The 17,531-nt window shown below is 38.2% G+C and overlaps 1 protein-coding gene across 1 annotated transcript; it reads right to left on the bottom strand.

Annotated features, from left to right (window-relative positions):
• Nucleotides 1-13,021: 13,021 nt before the first annotated feature.
• Nucleotides 13,022-16,422, bottom strand: LOC147637193 (protein NRT1/ PTR FAMILY 8.2-like). The gene is made up of 4 exons (XM_086800812.1): nt 16,094-16,422; nt 15,207-15,424; nt 14,541-15,088; nt 13,022-14,277 (listed from the first exon to the last, which is right to left on the bottom strand). Exons 1-4 carry the CDS (start codon nt 16,254-16,256, stop codon nt 13,383-13,385), a joined length of 1,824 nt encoding a protein of 607 aa, XP_086656938.1. The 5' UTR covers nt 16,257-16,422; the 3' UTR covers nt 13,022-13,382.
• Nucleotides 16,423-17,531: the final 1,109 nt, after the last annotated feature.

The raw sequence follows: 17,531 nt of genomic DNA, 5'->3' as shown, positions 1-17,531 counted from the left end.
GAATAATTGTTGAGATGCATGGTAGAGATAAATCCTTTTAGGAGAAGATTGAGTGTAGATTGTTCTCAACCTTCAATTTACGTGCAAACTCGATGCACTGCATTGAGTTCATGGGGAATTGGATGCATTATAATGAAATCAAATAAAAGAAAAACTGAAAAAGTTTGAATGGAGAAGAAAATCTCACCTTAGATGAAGGTCGCCTTCTCTTCCATATTTGTGTCAATAAATTTCAGTAGTCACAGTGTGGTATAGAAAATGTAGAGAAGCGGCATAGCATGAAATCAAGCAAAGATATTACCCGCTCTGTAGAAAAAAAGGGATAGCAAGAAGATATGCACAAGCGATAAAGTGCCCAAGGAGAAAGCGATGGTTTTTTTTGGCTGAAGTGCTTTTAGGGAGATTTTACTAGTAAAAAAAAGAGACTTTTGAATTATTATATCATGATCACTATTTCTGGCATGCTTATGTAAGCAAAGTTGATGCACCGCATCAACTTCTCCACACAAACTCAATGTCGTGCATTAAGTTTGTGGTACACTTGATGCATAACATCGAGTTTGCATGGAGAAGTTGATGCAGTGCATCAACTTTATGTAAGAAACTATGCTTTTTTAGGCCTAAAACAATAATTGTCTTACAGAGCCACTATGCATGCTTTTTTGGGCTTGTGGTCACTATATGAGTACTAATTACACTGTCGAGAAAGTGAAAAAAACCAATGAGGTTTTACTATAACATCCCCCGGATCCCCTAAGGGGGCGTGCCCCCACCACCCCCCCTTGACCCCCTGGCTATGCACCCTATCGGGTGCCTATAAGTTGATGGTCTAACTGCGTGAGGTGACAGTGCCTCCAGATATAGCTCTTCTATGGTTAGGTTTATAAATAACTTACCGCACATACATGTAGCCTAACTAATATTGTGCTAGCGTAATCAGAAACCATCTCATATGAATTACCTAAAAAATAAAGAGTTCTTGCATTGCATCAACCTCTCCATAGAAACTTGATATTGTGCATCAACTCGATGCATATCAAGTTTGTGTGAAAAAGTTCATACAAGTTTGCATAATGGTTTTTAAGGTTGATGCATTACATCAAGTTTTGATGTTGTGCATCAACTCAAAGCATCACATCAAGTTTGTGTGAAAAAGTTGATACAATGTATCAACTTTGTTGTTGATGCAATGCACCAACTTTGCATACACAAAAAAGTTTTCAAAAGTCGATGCATGTCATCACATTTTCCACAGCAACTACATGTTGTGTATCCTCAATGCATAGCATCAAGTCTATGTGGGAAATTTGATGCAATGCATCCACTTTTAAAAACTTTGTTTGTGTATAAAAAATTGATGCATTGCATCAACTTTGCCACACAAACTAGATGTTGTGCATCACGTTGATGCACAAAATCAAGTTTGTGTGTGGCAAAGTTGATGGAATGAAACATCTTTGTACACACAAACAAAATTTCTTAAAGTTGACACACAGAATCAACTTTGCTACATAAACGTGATGTTCTGTATCACCTCAATACAAAACATCAAGTTTGGGTGGAAAATTTGATACAATGCATCAACTTGGCAAACATTGTTTTCTTAACAAAGTTGCTGAAATGCATTAACTTTGCATTAATAAACAAAACTTCTTAAAATTGATGCATTGCATTAACTTTGCCATGTCACCTTAATGTTGTGAATCTTCTTAAAGTTGATACATTGCATCAAGTTTGTGAAGCCACCTTGATGTTATGCATCTTCTTAAAGTTGATACATTGCATTAACTTTGCCAGCCACCTTGATGTTGTGCATCAACTTGATACAAAACATCAACTGTTTATATAGTAGATAATTAGAAATTAATCAAAATTTAAGTTAGTTTTCAACTCACCTCTGTACCCCCAGTTGGTGGAGGAGCTCTAGCTCCTTGCACACTCACAATTAGCCCAACCCCTTCTAGCCATAGGTAGCCAACATCCTTGAGCTCTAGCCAAGCCAATCAAATCGTCAAATCGTCGGTGCATTCAGGAGCAATTCGCATTTTTTCCAGCGTAGTTTTTTCTGATGAAATTGCAGATCCTATCTTCATCCAATCAAATTGCTCTAATTCCTCATAGCTCCAGGGGTTTTCAAGCATGCTCTACAAGCTGGTGAAGACAGAATTCAATTTGATCAAGTCTACAGTGAGATCCAAGCTCTTCATCAAATCTGCGCACAGGTGACTGGTAAAATAGAGATTAAGCTTTCAATATTTAGTCAAATCTTGTGTTTCTTGGCTTAATCCTCTACTAGAGTCATTGCTATTGATGGCTTTGAAAGAATTTGAGCTCATTTAAAGTCTAAGGCACCAAATCTGGCCTCCGTGCATACTCTGTTTTTTACACACAAAATAGTGGATTAATTTGCTAATCAATGATTAATCACTATATTTTGGTGCAATTGAGGGTTCAAATTAACCATTAGGTATCTGATACAAATCCCTATAACTTCATATTGCAATTCGGAGTTGGTTTGATACTCCAATCATTCCGTACAAATCGGTTACCCTTGATTTAATGTAATTTTTGGTGAAATTGTACTGATAAATTTGTGATAATCATCATTTTGCATTTAACCCTTGGTTAATGCCTGTAAATCTCACTCAAATTCAAGATTATTCATAGTGAAAGTTGCATTTGGGAATGTGCATATATAAAAATGCATGCTATACGCATTATGTAGTATTGGGCACATTGCATCAGTGTAAAAATGGGATCAGACACTGCCCTTATCCAGAATAAGACAAGAGGTAAGACCTCCCACATAGATTTGGGTTTGCATTGCATAATGACACAAGATAAACATTAAAAACCCAAAGGAACTATCACCAAAACATTTAAACATGCTACTCACATGGAGCAAGAAGACCTGACGGACAAGCTCATGGCCCCAGCCATGAAAGAAGAAGAACATCTCTTTCCAAGAAGAGGATCCACACCGAGAAGAAGATCTAAAGGAAGAATTGAAAGAAGACATGGACACGAGAAAAGAAGCTGCCACAAGAAGACTGAAAGAAGAGGAAGACATGGATGCGTGAAGAGAAGCTGCCACGAGAAGAAGACTGAAGACAAGAGAAGATGTGAGGCTCCAAAGAGTGAGGAGCCATGTGAAAATCTCTGACAGAGAGAGAGAGAGAGAGAGAGAGAGACCCCATAACCCAATGTAACCTGCCCCAACAAAGTAAAACCACCTCTGAGCCACCGATGATGTAGGCCACATGGTAGATGTATGTGTGAGCACTTTAGTCAAGGTCGCGGGCACCTGTAGTAGCCTTGGACACATAGAGAGAGAGAGTGTCAAGGACTATGATTTTAGGGACTTGAGGCACTGGTCACAGGCTATCAAGTAAGAGAGAAACTTGGTATAGGGTCTAGGTGTGCTAAGATAACTTGAGGGGAAGTGTGCTAGACACTAGTTGCAGACTATCAAGTAAGGAGGGAAACTTGGTATAGGGTCTAGGTGTTCTAAGAGTATTCACTTGAGGGGAGGTGTTGAAATATGCAAGTGAATAGGGTGTGTGTGGGAACAAGCCCTTGGTTAGAGGTTATAAAAGAGAATGTGTAAATGTGAGAGAACCTGGAAAAGGTGAGAAGAATCTACTGGGAGAGAATAAAGGGTAGCATGAGAAGATTTAGGAAGTGTGGAGATATTCTGGGAAAAGTGAAGAGGTGGAGAGAATCAAGCAAAAGAGGTGGAGTGAATCAAAGAGAAATCAGTGGGATTAGATGCTTGGATGTAAATACTATAAATTGAGGCACTAGCCTAATGAGAAGATTTAGGAAGTGTGGAGATATTCTGGGAAAAGTGAAGAGGTGGAGAGAATCAAGCAAAAGAGGTGGAGTGAATCAAGGAGAAATCAGTGGGATTAGATGCTTGGATGTAAATACTATAAATTGAGGCACTAGCCTAATGAGAATTTGTTGGTTTTTGATTATCCATGCATACATTAAGCTATTTGCTAATTATTACGTCTTAATTATTTGCTAATCACTTTGTTAATGATGTTGATTCTAGTATTTGATCCACAATAGCACATCAAATTGCTCTAATTTCAACACACACCACTCACGCACCCAATATGAAACTGCCTTTTCTTAGATTCAATTATTTCCAAAACAAAATTGCAATAAAACCACAATGTTTCCATCATAATCCTCAGTATTTCATTTCCAGGGTCCAAATTCTAACTTTTTCACTTTCCAACCATAAAATCCAAATTCCATTCATTCCTTCCTCAGCATACCTATGGCATCATCGGCAACCAGAACACTCACCACCTGGTCAGTCCCTCTAGTACTTCACTCAGGGGCCTTTTCAATAGTTCCTAGCCCATAGTACCCCCAGGAGTATAGTCAAGATTTTTCCATAAAATCCATATGAACTGTCTGTTGAAGATCACCTAGATCAACCAACAAGATCCATTTATAAAAAAGAGCCATGAACTCATCCATTGAAGTCCAGCAAGGCCAATCAACCAAATCCATGCTCGTGTTTAGAAAATAACTCCAACTCGTTTTCTCCCTCGATGTACACCGTATGGTCAGCACCCTCTAGGCTCCTTTGCAGGTGACCTAGAGCTTCACTCATAGGCCGCTTCCTTGGCCCCTCATCCACCATATCGAAAGCTCACCATTTTAATTAGTCAAGACCTCGGCCAACCTTGCCATGCGAGACGTCCTTCTTTGACTCTCGGTTCAGCTGTTGCAACAATTTCCACTTAGGTCCCCCATGACCTCATTCCATAAGATAGTCAAAATGCTTCCCCGACATTCTTGACGTAAAACAATCTTTTAAAAACAAGTTTCACATGCAAATACAGTTTCCAAGCAAAATTCCCATCATTCCTCATCATTTCACATTATTCCTTATCATTTCTCATCATTCTACATCACTGCTCATCATTCCACGTCATTTTTCATTATTCCACATCAATTCACATCACATCATTCTACGTTCATTCACATTATCCCACATCATTTCCACATTTATTCACATCATCCCACATTCACTCACATCATCCCACATCATTCCACATTCATTCACATCAATCCACATCTTGCACACATTCCACACATCACTCCACATTATTCCACACATCAATCCACATCAATCCTTATCAATCCACATCACTCCACATCTTTTCACACATCAGTCCACATCCACCACATCAATCCTCATCAATTAAATTTCTACAAACAAGATGGTCTCTTTTTTGCTTTGAGCGAATCAAGTTTGATTATCAACTTTTCTTGATCTAGTTATCAGAATCTTTGTCCCACAATCAGCCAGGTAAAAAGTACAATTACTCTACTTTTCATACTGACAAAACTTTCTAAGTCTCGGCCATTACTTGGCTCAGTTAAAGGTAAAATTTTCTCGACTCACTTAAGTCTAAATTCCCGTTCACTTTTGGATCCTCGATCCTTTCAAGAATTCCAGATTCCTTTCTCAAGGAATCTGGAAATAAGTCAGTCTCACAAGTATTTACAATCATCCAACTAAGCATGTTTCTAGTCGATTTTCTGAGAAATCCTTTTCCCCGTTCAGAATGTACTCAGGATTCTATTTTTTGAGAATCTAGACGTATACTTCATAATTCCAAAAGTTAAATATGTTCGTGATTCCTCTTTTTGGTTAAACATTTCTCTATGTTTTCTCGATGCATTTCTATGAATATTTTCACATTCTTTTCTTGATTTTATCAAAATAAAATATTCCCAATATTCCTCTTTTTGAATAAAAAATTTATGCATAGGATTTACAAAATCAATTATATCATAATTCTTTTTTCAACATAAAATATTTATGCACACATACTAATTCATTTTTATCTAAATGAATTATATTCATAATCCTTTCCATAATTCTCAAAAATTGAATGAATCGAGAAAAATTTGTGGAGATCCTTCTTTATTTTTCTGGCAAATGAATAATGCTCAAAACTCTACTTTTAGCATAAAATTTATCATGCATAAATTCATTTTCTAATGATACAAATTTTACCGTAGCTTCCCCTTATTTTCTATGAAATGATAATGCTCAAAATTCCACTTTTAATATAAAAATTATTTATGCATAAATTTATTTTCTAATGATAAAAAGTTTTCCATAGCTTCCCCTCATTTTCTATGAAATGAGAATGCTTAAAATTCTACTTTTAACATAAAATTTATTATGCATAAATATAAATTCATTTTCTAAATATTTTGCCATAGCTTCCCCACATTTTCTATGAAATGAGAATGCTTAAAATTCCACTTTTAACATAAAATTTATTATGCATAAATTTAATTTAATTTTCTAAAAAGTTTGGCATAGCTTCCCCGTATTTTCTATGAAATGAGAATACTCAAAGATTCACTCTTAGAATAAAATTTATTATGCATGAACCTTCATTTTTCTAATGATAAAATTTTACCATAACTTCCCTGCATTTTCTATGAATTGAGAATGCTCAAAATTTTATTTTTAATATAAAGAATATTTTATGCATAAACCTAAGCATAAACATAAACATTAATTCATCTAAACCAATTTATAAATCCAGAAAGCCATGGTTTTAAGAGGAAACCCATAAAATAAAATGCTTCCCAAATATGAGAGAGGTTGGGAAGAAGATTAACATCAAAAAAGAGAATAAACTTCATTGTTTAGGCTTACCCTTGGTTTGCTTGATTCTTTACCTTGCAAAAGATGTGTAGCCCTCAAGGAAGAGGCTTGGCTACCAAGAGAAGAGGGTAATCTTCAAGAGAAGAGGGTAATCTTCAAGAGAAGAAGAGGTTTAGTGAAGCACCAAAGCTTCACAATGGAGAGGCAAGGAAAAGGGATAAAGGAATTACACTAAAATGAAAATTTAGTGTAATTTAGGTTTAGTGAAGCACCAAAGCTTCACAATGGAGAGGCAAGGAAGAGGGATAAAGGAATTACACTAAAATGAAATTTTATAGCATGGAAATACTTTAAGATGAAAATACAAAGGAATGGGGTTCTATTTATAGGTGAGGGAGACCACCAACCAAGTCCAAGTGGGATCTAGAGGCTTCTAGCTTCAGTTTGATCCAATTTAGAGAAGTTTTAGATGCCCAGTTTTTGATCTAGTTTGGAAGAGGAGAGAGGAGAGATGAAATATCTAGCCACTTATGATGTTTTTGAAATAAAAATGACCTCCTTGATGAGGGGTTTTCTCCTGAGGTGTCACAAAGCCTCCCAAAAGTCTCCTAAAATATTTGAAAACTCATAATTATTGAATCTTCACCTCATGTGAGCCTTTCTTTACTATGTTTTTGTGGATATTCTAAAATTTTTCCATTTTTATTTTCCAAACTTAATGGATAAGGATATCACATTTTTAAATTTAAAATAATTTAATAAGGCTCAGAACTTTGAACTAGGGGACTCCTTGGTTCACCCACCATCCAAATCTAATGCAACTTAGGAATTTCTGATTAAAATTCTATTTCAAGGGATCACTTCTTCCTATTGGCTAGAAGAAAATAATTATCAAAAAATATCTCAAAATTGTATTATCTCTTTGTAGAATATTTTCTCTCTCTAGACCAAAACAGGGTCAAACGAGATCTTTTTCCATTTCTGAAGGGGGGATGATTACAAGAGACTTAGGGGGAGGTTCTTACATCTTTACATCATCAAAAGCTGGAGGGAGAAATCTTACACAACCAAAGATCCTAAGACTAGTGTAGGTAGGTGCACACCTAGCTCGATAGAAGCACTATCTTCTAAATGGGCCTATAATACATGTCTAAGATTATGCATAAGACAATGAGTGGTGAGAGTTACATTGTTCCTCTTATGTGTGGCTTCTAGGTTCCTTGTTGGGCTGCCAAAGTTAAAAATTATATCCTAGAGCTCATTTGGCCACTCATTCTTGGTCAAACACCTAATCCACAACTAGTACTCTCCACCAAAGATCCCATGGTGCGCCTTTAACAGACAAGCAAAGATCACACATGTAAAATAATAAAAATATAATCACATTCCAAGGATATCTAAAATTTCCACCGACTTCGGCCAAAATTGTTGAAGATGGTAAAGTGGTTGGCATCTACGTTGTGGATATCTCTGGTAGCAATTTAACAATGATGTTGGTCATTTATGTGAATGACTTGATTATCAATGGGTGGTGATAGTGATGATGACATACATAATGTTAGGATGCTTTTAAAGAAGAAGTTTGAGATGAAAACTTGGGTGAGCTATGGTATTCTCTTGGGATGGAGGTTGTGAGCTAGCATTTTTCCATTACAGAGGCAGTATGTATATTGTCTTAGTATGATATGATAGCATGCAAGCATATTTCACTGCCATTAGTGTTGAGAACACTAAGCTTTCCACAGATACATGTGAGATTTTGGAGGGTTACACTATGTGTGTGCAAGCACATAGTGTGAATAGCTTAATCCACATAAACATTACTTGGCCATATGTGAGCTATAATGTTGGACTCATGAGTCAATTTATGTAGGCCCCCCAAGAATCCATACTTGGATGTGGCTAGACATAATCTTGCTACATAAAGTCCATAATTAATTATCCAGAGTTTTCTATCAGAGTGGTAGAGAGATACATCTTTATGGGTACCACACTGGTAGTGTCTTAGACAGGAGATCTACCATTAGTAGGGTAAAAAATAAGGCACCTTCAAGAATGTTTAAGTGTAGATGGGTTGGCGAATATATCTTCCCAAAATAAACCTATAAGTATAGAATTTGGGGCAAATCTTTCATTTTTTAAACCAAAATGGTAGTTTCTAGTATATTTTTAGCGAATCTTTCTCCAAAACCCCTAAAAAATGGAAAAATTTGGGCGAATCTTTTCACAGAAGTTTTTTGTGAAATAGCCAAATTTTTTTGAACACCCTTGAAAAATAGTCATTGGGCTATAAATAGCCCCTATTTTTATCCTTGACCAGTAGCTTTATGATTATTAGAAAACATGAGTACCTCAAGAGAGATGGCTATGGTGTGAGCTACTGTGGTTCAGAGAATGCTAAGGTGGGTGAAGACTAAGCTTACTCATGATGATGAGTGTGCCTTAGTGCCAACATAGCTACTTTTAAGGTGGTAAGGTATGATTGCCTATAGCCCCCATTAGTGCCAACATGGCTACTTAAGGTGGTGAGGTGTGGTGGAAACAAAATTTAGGTCTACCCATTTGGTGACCTTTACAACATTTGAGATAAAACATAGGCTTGGGTAGTGAGTTTTGTTGATGTTTCCCTTAAAAGAGCTTGTCTTAGTTGGCCTCTTGGTTCTTGAATCTACGCTCCTCTTCTTTGTGTTCCAACTTCTTGCAGGCTACGCTCCTCTTCTTTGTGTTCCAACTTCTTGCAATGGTTGCTCTTTGACTTTTGCTTAAGTCTGCATTCTCTTTGGTAGTGTCCCATCCTTTCAGAGTGGAAGCATTTCTTGATTATTTTGTTGAGGAGTGCTGGTTCCACAATTGTGCTTCCTTGCTTTATCTCCTTTTCTTCTTCAAGAGAGGAGACACTTCCTTCAAAGGTTGGTTTTGGCAAATTTTTTAGAATGCATTGTACTCTTTCGGCATGCTTTTTAAGAGAATAGCTAATGCATCTTTATCTCCTATTTTGGCATTTGTGCCATCTGATTGTGTCATTATGCTTTTCATCTTGGTAACAAATTATGCTAATGACTCACTATTTAAGTTCATTTCTAGCCCATATAATTCTATTTTTAGACGGATTTCTTGATTCTTGGCTTTAGCCTCAAACACTTGACTCAACTCTTCCCATGCATCTTTAGTGTGTTTCTTGGAGTCTATGTGATGGATAAGGTGAGGCCCTAGGTGTAACCCGATGAGTGAAAGTGCTTGCTCATCCTTTTCTACCCACTCATCATTAGGATTAGCACGTGCATTCTCTTTAATGAGTTTCCATAGCTTTTTATGCATGAGGAGATACTTCATTTGTGTAGGCCAAGTATGGAACCCTTCCCTAGTGAATCTTTTTTTACTTATTGTGCTGATTGCCATTTGAGAGGGTCTTAGCAATGAGTACTACTCACTTGCCAGTGTGTCGACTCATACAAATTCGGCAATGCATGAGGTTTTCAAGTATAAAATCAAGAAATCAAGTAATTTGAATCCAATCCTAGCTTATGATTTACAACTTAATTTCTACTCATAATAGTTAAATTTATTGTTAATTATACTAATTAAGCCTTAATTATTATGATTAATAAGACCAGAGAGTGGAGCCTCAAATTGAGCTCATATGAGTGGATATGTATTAGGTTTTTTGCATAAGGTGATAGCCCATAATGAGATGAAGAGCCCCAAGCCAAAATCTCAACTCAAACACCGTTGAAAATGGTGCAAATCATTGTAAAGTTTTGACTGTTGATGTGCTTGCTCCGGCTACTTTGCTCACCAAATGAGAAACCCTTTGGTCAAGTTGTTGATTTGCCTAATTTGCATTGTGCAAGGAGAATGAGATCCTATAACAGTTAGCAAAAATAGCACAAATTAGAGTTGCTCTTTGCATAATCGACAAAAATCTCTTGTGGGTCCATAGCTAGGGAGGATCCTTTGAAAAACTTGAGAGTAATGGTAGAGGGAGTAAGGCACACTAGACTCTCCAACCTTAGCTACTACTAGAAGAGAGTAAGGATAGGTTTAGGATAAGATTATGATTAATGCTTAAATAGATTTAATGAGATAAGATTTATGTGAGGGGGGCTTAGATAGTTATGCAGAGCTATGAGGAGAGGGATGGCTCTAATACCACTGATACATGTGTATTAGAGTTATGCCACCAATAGTTTAGAGGCTGTTGTGAGACAACTGCTTTCGGTGACATGTCGCCACCTAGTGGTTTAGAGGCTGTTGTGTGAGAGCCACTTTGGTATACTAGAGTTATGGCATAGTTTATAGTGTCAACTCATGTAGTTGGATTCATACAATGGACCAACCTTTACATGTTATAGTAGCAGGAGAGTACTTTTCTTAAATATATACTTTTATCTCTTATGTTATGGTTGTAAAGAAGAGAAGAGAATATAAGAAAACCTCAGTCATCTATCTCTCTTATGTGCTTGTCTAATCTTGTGTGTGTTTTTTCTTTTAAGGAGCTCAAGGTCATCCTCTCCTCCATATTCCTCTCACTCCTTATAATGGGGATTGTACAAACATGAGCTAGTCGGTGCCTGGACAATATAATATGAGGGTGGAGCATTGATATCCAACAATGTTATAATCTTAAGCCTTTACATATGAATTAACTTTACATTTATATCTTTCTCTATACAACAATAATATATATTACCTATATGCATTCATGCACCATGGATTATGACCCTCATTAAAGTGTGCTTAAGACCTCAGATATGGATTTTATTATGATTTCTTCAATGCCTCGATCAAGCAGTACTTTTTACACTAAGGCTCTTTTATTAATTAGGATACTATAATGGCATGGACTAGATGGGTTTTTATGCATGGATCAACTATGTTTACATGTGCTTAAGTATTGGGTTTAGGAAAACTTGAGAAGAACAAAAGTCTAATTGAATGCATATTGAACTTGAGATAGGACAACCCTTAAGTAGTTCTTTAAAATATTGAAATAGATGGTTTATTGAGGGTGACCAATTAGATTAAGAACAAAATCCATTTATGGTTGAGATGGAAAGCTGTTGAGCCATGGAAAGGGGGAATAGGAGATATGACTAGTTGATATGGCAAGCTGTTGAGCCATGGAAAGGGGGCATAGGTGATATAACAGGAGGACTTGAGCCATAAATAAATGGTGGTTTTTCAAGCCTAAATTTCAAGTTAGTTTAAAAACTTGCAACCTAAATTGTATTTGAAAATGGTAAACTTTTCATAAGAAGCTCGCATATTAATTTATTACATGCAACATTAAAATCACTTGTTTAATGAATTTTAAAGTGTTGGCAAAAACCTCGCAAAAAACCCTTATCACCCCTATCATAACTGATGTCCAGTCTTGCCAAGCAATCTGTGTGTGTGTGTGTGTGTGTGTGCGTGCGTGCGTGCGTGCATGCGTGCGTGTGTGTGTGTGTGTGTGAGAGAGAGAGAGAGAGAGAGAGAGAGAGAGGGGGGGGGAGGAATTTAAAAAAATATATGTATAGAAGACTTCTATTAAAAAAAGACATTTAATGGTGGATGTCGAGGAACTTATTATTGTTACTGTCAAGTCCACTTCATAGAACTCTTCACTTAAATATAAAAACATGTAATTATTTCTAAGAACTTTTTTTTTAAAAGCCGCCTCTAGAACCTTTCTACAACCTTTCTTTGCCAAAGATTGGTAAAAGTGCCTTTGGGCTAGCATTTAGAAACATATCTTATCATGCATCATAAAGTGATGAATGCATCTTACTAAGTATAATAAAAGTAAAAAAGTTGAATGGTGAGTTCAATGCTTGCCATGTATCCTGAAGATAGATTGAGCACCACTAGACTAAAAACTATTTCTAGTTTATATTTGCTTTTTGCAACATATTTTTAAGTTTAGAAATTGTTTTCATATGAATATTATTTTGTACAACACAAGATTGTGATAACTTTAGAAATATAATGATTTCAATTATTGCACATGCTATTGTGTATCATAATAAGCTCCACTTGTGATTGAATAAAGTAGTCACACAAAATACATACGAGTGGTGGAAATGTACTAGTATGAAACTTCCCAATACATGTAGACAAATGAAGGTTGCATCCTTGTTAAAACAAGGTAAAACAATTTAATACTACTATGGTCGAGAAGAAAATCCTCAAAACAAACAATTGGCCATAATCTCTCCACTCTCTTGTCAAAGTATCATTAGCACTCTTAAAAGTTAATCACTTTTGCTTAATCTCACCCCATCTAACATGCACACACGCACCCTTTTTTGATTTCAACAACAATCTAGGAAAACCTATGGCAAAGATGACTAGCTGATGCAGGACATGCATTAAAGTCATTGCACCGCGTTAAGGAGACTAAAATGGATATATCATTTCTTAGCAATCTAGAATAAATTTGAGTATTGGTTTTTGGTGGTGGCATGCAAACCATTCCGTGACATGAGCACTCTCTTGTGTATATATTCATACTTACTAGTGAAAACATATTTACAAAATGTTTGGTAAGTAACTAGTACTCCAAATTGAAACCGTCAATCCATCGCCCAAGTAGTTGGAGTACTAAGGGCAGCCTTCATTTGCTGTGTATTGCATGTAGCTCAATCCATTACCCATCTAGTTGGACAAGAGCATCTTCTTTCATTTGCTACGCATTACATGTAGCTTTTCTCATTGAGTGATTTCAATCTTGAGTGATTGGTGTCATTTGCTACGCATGCCATGAAGGATTCGTCTCACTACCGACGTTGTAAGCAAGTTTGTTCACATATAAGTTCCCTTCCTCCCTAGGAGGGAGGGTTTGGGAACTATGGCACTTGGAGAAGGCCACAAAGAGAGCCAAGGTGAGGAAGAGAAGGCCATCCAGGGTCCAATAGAAGTAATCCACGTGGCCTTCATTCAAGTTGTTCGGTATCCAGGTGGTGGAAGCGGTGACGATTTGCACGACGAAGGAGCTAAGGTAGTTACCCAGGGCAAAGCCAGAGAGGGATATGGCAGTGGCCAGGCTTCGCATGGCTTGGGGGGAGTACGAGTAATTGAAATCCAAGTGCCCGCATGCAAAGAAAACCACAGTCAATCCCTCGAGTACATACTGCGGGATTAGCCAAAAAATGCTCATGGGCACTCGCTCGCTCAACGCCTTGTCGCCGCCATCGGCAAACCTCGAATCGGCCCTCTGGTGGGCGATCCTCAGCCTTTGCGACTCTACAATGGCTGCTGCAAAGATTGAAGCTATGGCAATCACAAGGCCTGCCCCCATCCTCTCAATCGAAGACACTTCTTTCCTGTGCTTTCTGCAGCGGAGGATCCATGGCGCGATAACCCACGAGTAGAACGGGGCGCCCAGGACAACAGTTGTGAGGCTGAACAATCCCATGGACGAAGGTGGGAACTCGAGGGTGCCCAGCACCCTGTTGTCCATGGTAGCTCCTTGCAGCACAAAGAGAGTGCCCTTCTGTGCCATCACAGAGGACACCAAGATGCCGCACACCCAAAAGGGCATCAGCCGGCACACGCTCTTCACCTCTTCCACTTGTTCAACTGTGCAAAGGCTGCTCCATTCTTGCCCAACTTTTTCTCTCTCGTTTGCTGCTTTATCCAGCCACCTGGGAAGCCCACAATTAAGCAAGAACTTAAGCCTCCCATGACTCTACATGTTTTGTGTATGCGTTGATGTCTCTACCCATTTCATTAATTAAACTTGTGCGTGGTTATTCTGCAAAGTCTAGTGATCCACATCCAGAAATGCCAAAGCATCCAAGCTCAAAGTGGAGCAGGTTAATGTATTCCTTAGAGATGAGTTCTTTCATTTGATGCATTACTTGTTCACAAAAGCAAACAAAAAAAAAAACGAAGAAGAAATATTCACCTCAGGCTATGGGTTCTTTGGATGCCAGCCGCCCTTGGCGTCTTACGGGAGGGATCAACATCCACGAGGAGATTGTTGGGAGGGATCTTTGCTTCCTGATTACGAGCGGCTGCAAGCACGACATTGGCGATTATGAGGAGGGGGTTCTTCCCCGGATTGAATTGCCTCGCGCTTGGCATGCCAGCTAGAAACAAGAGAAAACCCAAAATGCCGGCCCCTGCAGAGAGCCGGAAGCCCATCACCCACTGCCCTTCATTCTCCACATATGAAATCACGCTTGTCGATAACAGCATCCCCACATTTGCAGATGCCATGTACAGGGTAATGAACATCGATTTCTGCTTCGGTGAATCGAACTGGTCTGCTCCCAGAGACACTACATTGGGTGTTAATGAGGCAGTCCCCAAACCCATCATGTAAAGGGCTACATAGAAGAGGCTGACTTGAGAAGACGAGGGTGGTGTTGGGTCACAATTGAGCACACCCATACAAGGCTCTATAGCCTGCTGTGCTATCATGCTGCCGGATAAGGCGAACAGTATTAAGCCCTGCATAATGAAGCAAGGATTAAGGCAGGAGTTTAGGAGATCACAATCCGTGCTAAGATCAAGAGAGCAAAGTAAACTGATAATATCAAATCAATGCAAATCCGAAACAAAGACTGACCGCTACATAGAGGATCTGGTACAAAATGGAGGTCCATAGGCGGCCCAAATAAGCATCTCCAAGAGAGCCCCCAATGAGAGAGCTGATAAAGGTAGTGCCAACCCAATTGGTGATGGCATTGGCTGCTGAGGCATTGTCCTGCTGCAACACCCTCACCAGAAAGATCACCAAGTTCACCGTGCAGCCAGAAATGGCCAGTGATTGAAGAGAATTCGCACCTGGGATCGCAAATAAATTAACAAGAGTTATATACTATAACTATCTAAAACGTCAGATCAAAGAAAAATTATAGACTCAATGGAGTAACAGAGTGTGTTAGAGAGTGCAAACCAGATGGAAAGCTACATGGGAAAACTCCAAATCTCCCATGTTAATGTGGCCATATTCCAGGGAATTTTGGATTCAAAGCCAATAACGTCGTTTGGTTGGATGGATGCTTGCCATCAAACAAGCAAAGAGTATTGGGTTTTACAAGAATTTATGTGATTTCTTAAGCCAGCCATAAGAGCACGACAAACAAGGGATTTCCAGGAGTCGAAGACTGATACGGTACTTGAGAGGATTAACAAGGGAGTATGTGTAATGTCTTCACAGCAATTCGGTAAACACATCAGCAAGCAATGGATTACCAAGAGGGCATATATAATGATTAACAGCTAAAGTGGTACTTATAGAAGAATTCGGCCAAAGCGAAAGCAAGGACTTCCGGATTAACAAGAAAGTTTATGTAATGAGTTAATACAGCAAGGTTAAGATACCTAATTAAGGGGAACTTTAGCAACAAATTATTAGCAAGAAGCTGATGAACAAGGGAGTTTAAACAATGAGTTACCAGCATAATATATGAGCCAAAAAGGTTAAGAAGGCATGCAATTGCCCTTAATTACCTAGCAAGAACATGGCAGCTTTCCAGCCTCCAAGGGAGTGGCCATTGCAGGCAGGCCTCCCCCAACAGTCAAGGGCCGCCTCCTCTTGGATCAATGTGTGCTTGAGTGTGGACGTCTCGTGAACAAGAAGCTCATCAAGCAAAGAGAATCCATCCTCGTCCATAGCTTCGATTCTTTTGCAAGCTGCAAATGGAAGATATGACAGGAGCTAAATTGAAAAGGAAGCAACGAGGGAAGGGGTAGGGAAGAAACGGCCCAGGTGTGTCTTGGCGTGTGGATGTGTGGACCACCCATTTTTGCATTGGTTTTTAATTACCCAAACTCCCTTCTCCTTGGACCTTGGAGACACACGTCTCTCACACTCGGCATTCTCGCCAAAACTTATAAGCATGAGGTTGGCACATCCTTGTCGATACCCACCTACGCAACCCTACAGCTTCCACATTCCTTTCTATCTTTGCGTTGATGTGCTTCTCTCTCTCTCTCTCTCTCTCTCTCTCTCTCATTCACGCTATCGATTCCTGCTCGCTCATTCTTTACCTGACATAGTCATACATCTTTGTCAACGAAAATACAATTCGACCTTGCTCTACTAGGACTACAGCAAAGTTGAAAACGAAAAATAATAATATTTGAACCTACCCTACTCTTTGACTTTTTTTCTCCCATTTTTGACTTAAAGGCGGAGCTCTTAATATATATATATATATATATATATATTATACATACATACATATATGTATGTATGTATGTATGTATAATATATGTATATGCATACATATATATACATATATATATATATATACATACATATGTACATATGTATATATATATATATACATACATATGTACATATGTATATATATATATATACATACATATGTATATATGTATATATATATATATACATTTATATGTATATATATACATATGTATATATAAATGTGTATATATATATATATATATACTTACACAAGATCCTTCTAAGCACATAAATGAACTTACACACTAGTGGTTATTTACACACACTAGAACCCCTTTATTTAAAGCCTAGAATATTAAGTTTTAAGTACCAATTTACACAACCACCTAGAACCTCTTTAATCCCACCTAGGATCTTGTGTAAGTAATTGATCTACTAGTATTGGACCCGCGAGTTGCTACCGGCGACCAAGGTTCCAGAAAAGAACTGGTTCTCTCTCTATAGCCATATCTCTCTATCACACACACACACACACACACACACACACAGCCCCCATCTCTCTCTCTCTCTCTCTCTCTCTCTCTCTCTCACACACACACACACACACATGCATGCACGCACGCATGCATGCACACACATACTCCCTCTCTCTTCTCACTCTCCCACACATAGAAGCTCTCTCTCTCTCTCTCTCTCTCTCTCTCACACACACACACACACACACACACACATGTA

This window comes from Cibotium barometz, chromosome 7, assembly GCF_041138505.1.
Source record: "Cibotium barometz isolate CiBa-2024 chromosome 7, ASM4113850v1, whole genome shotgun sequence".
Taxonomy (NCBI): Eukaryota; Viridiplantae; Streptophyta; class Polypodiopsida; order Cyatheales; family Cibotiaceae; genus Cibotium; species Cibotium barometz.
The sequence above is the reverse complement of the archived record's forward strand: the minus strand, read 5'-3'. Positions and strand labels throughout refer to the sequence as shown.

Coding starts and splice junctions, on each gene's coding strand:
- LOC147637193 (XM_086800812.1), bottom strand. CDS start 16,256: ATGGACGAGGATGGATTCTCTTTGCTTGATGAGCTTCTTGTTCACGAG. Junction 15,425..16,093: donor AGCTGCCATGTTCTTGCTAG/GTAATTAAGGGC, acceptor TTGCGATCCCAG/GTGCGAATTCTCTTCAATCA. Junction 14,278..14,540: donor CAAAGAACCCATAGCCTGAG/GTGAATATTTCT, acceptor TGGGCTTCCCAG/GTGGCTGGATAAAGCAGCAA.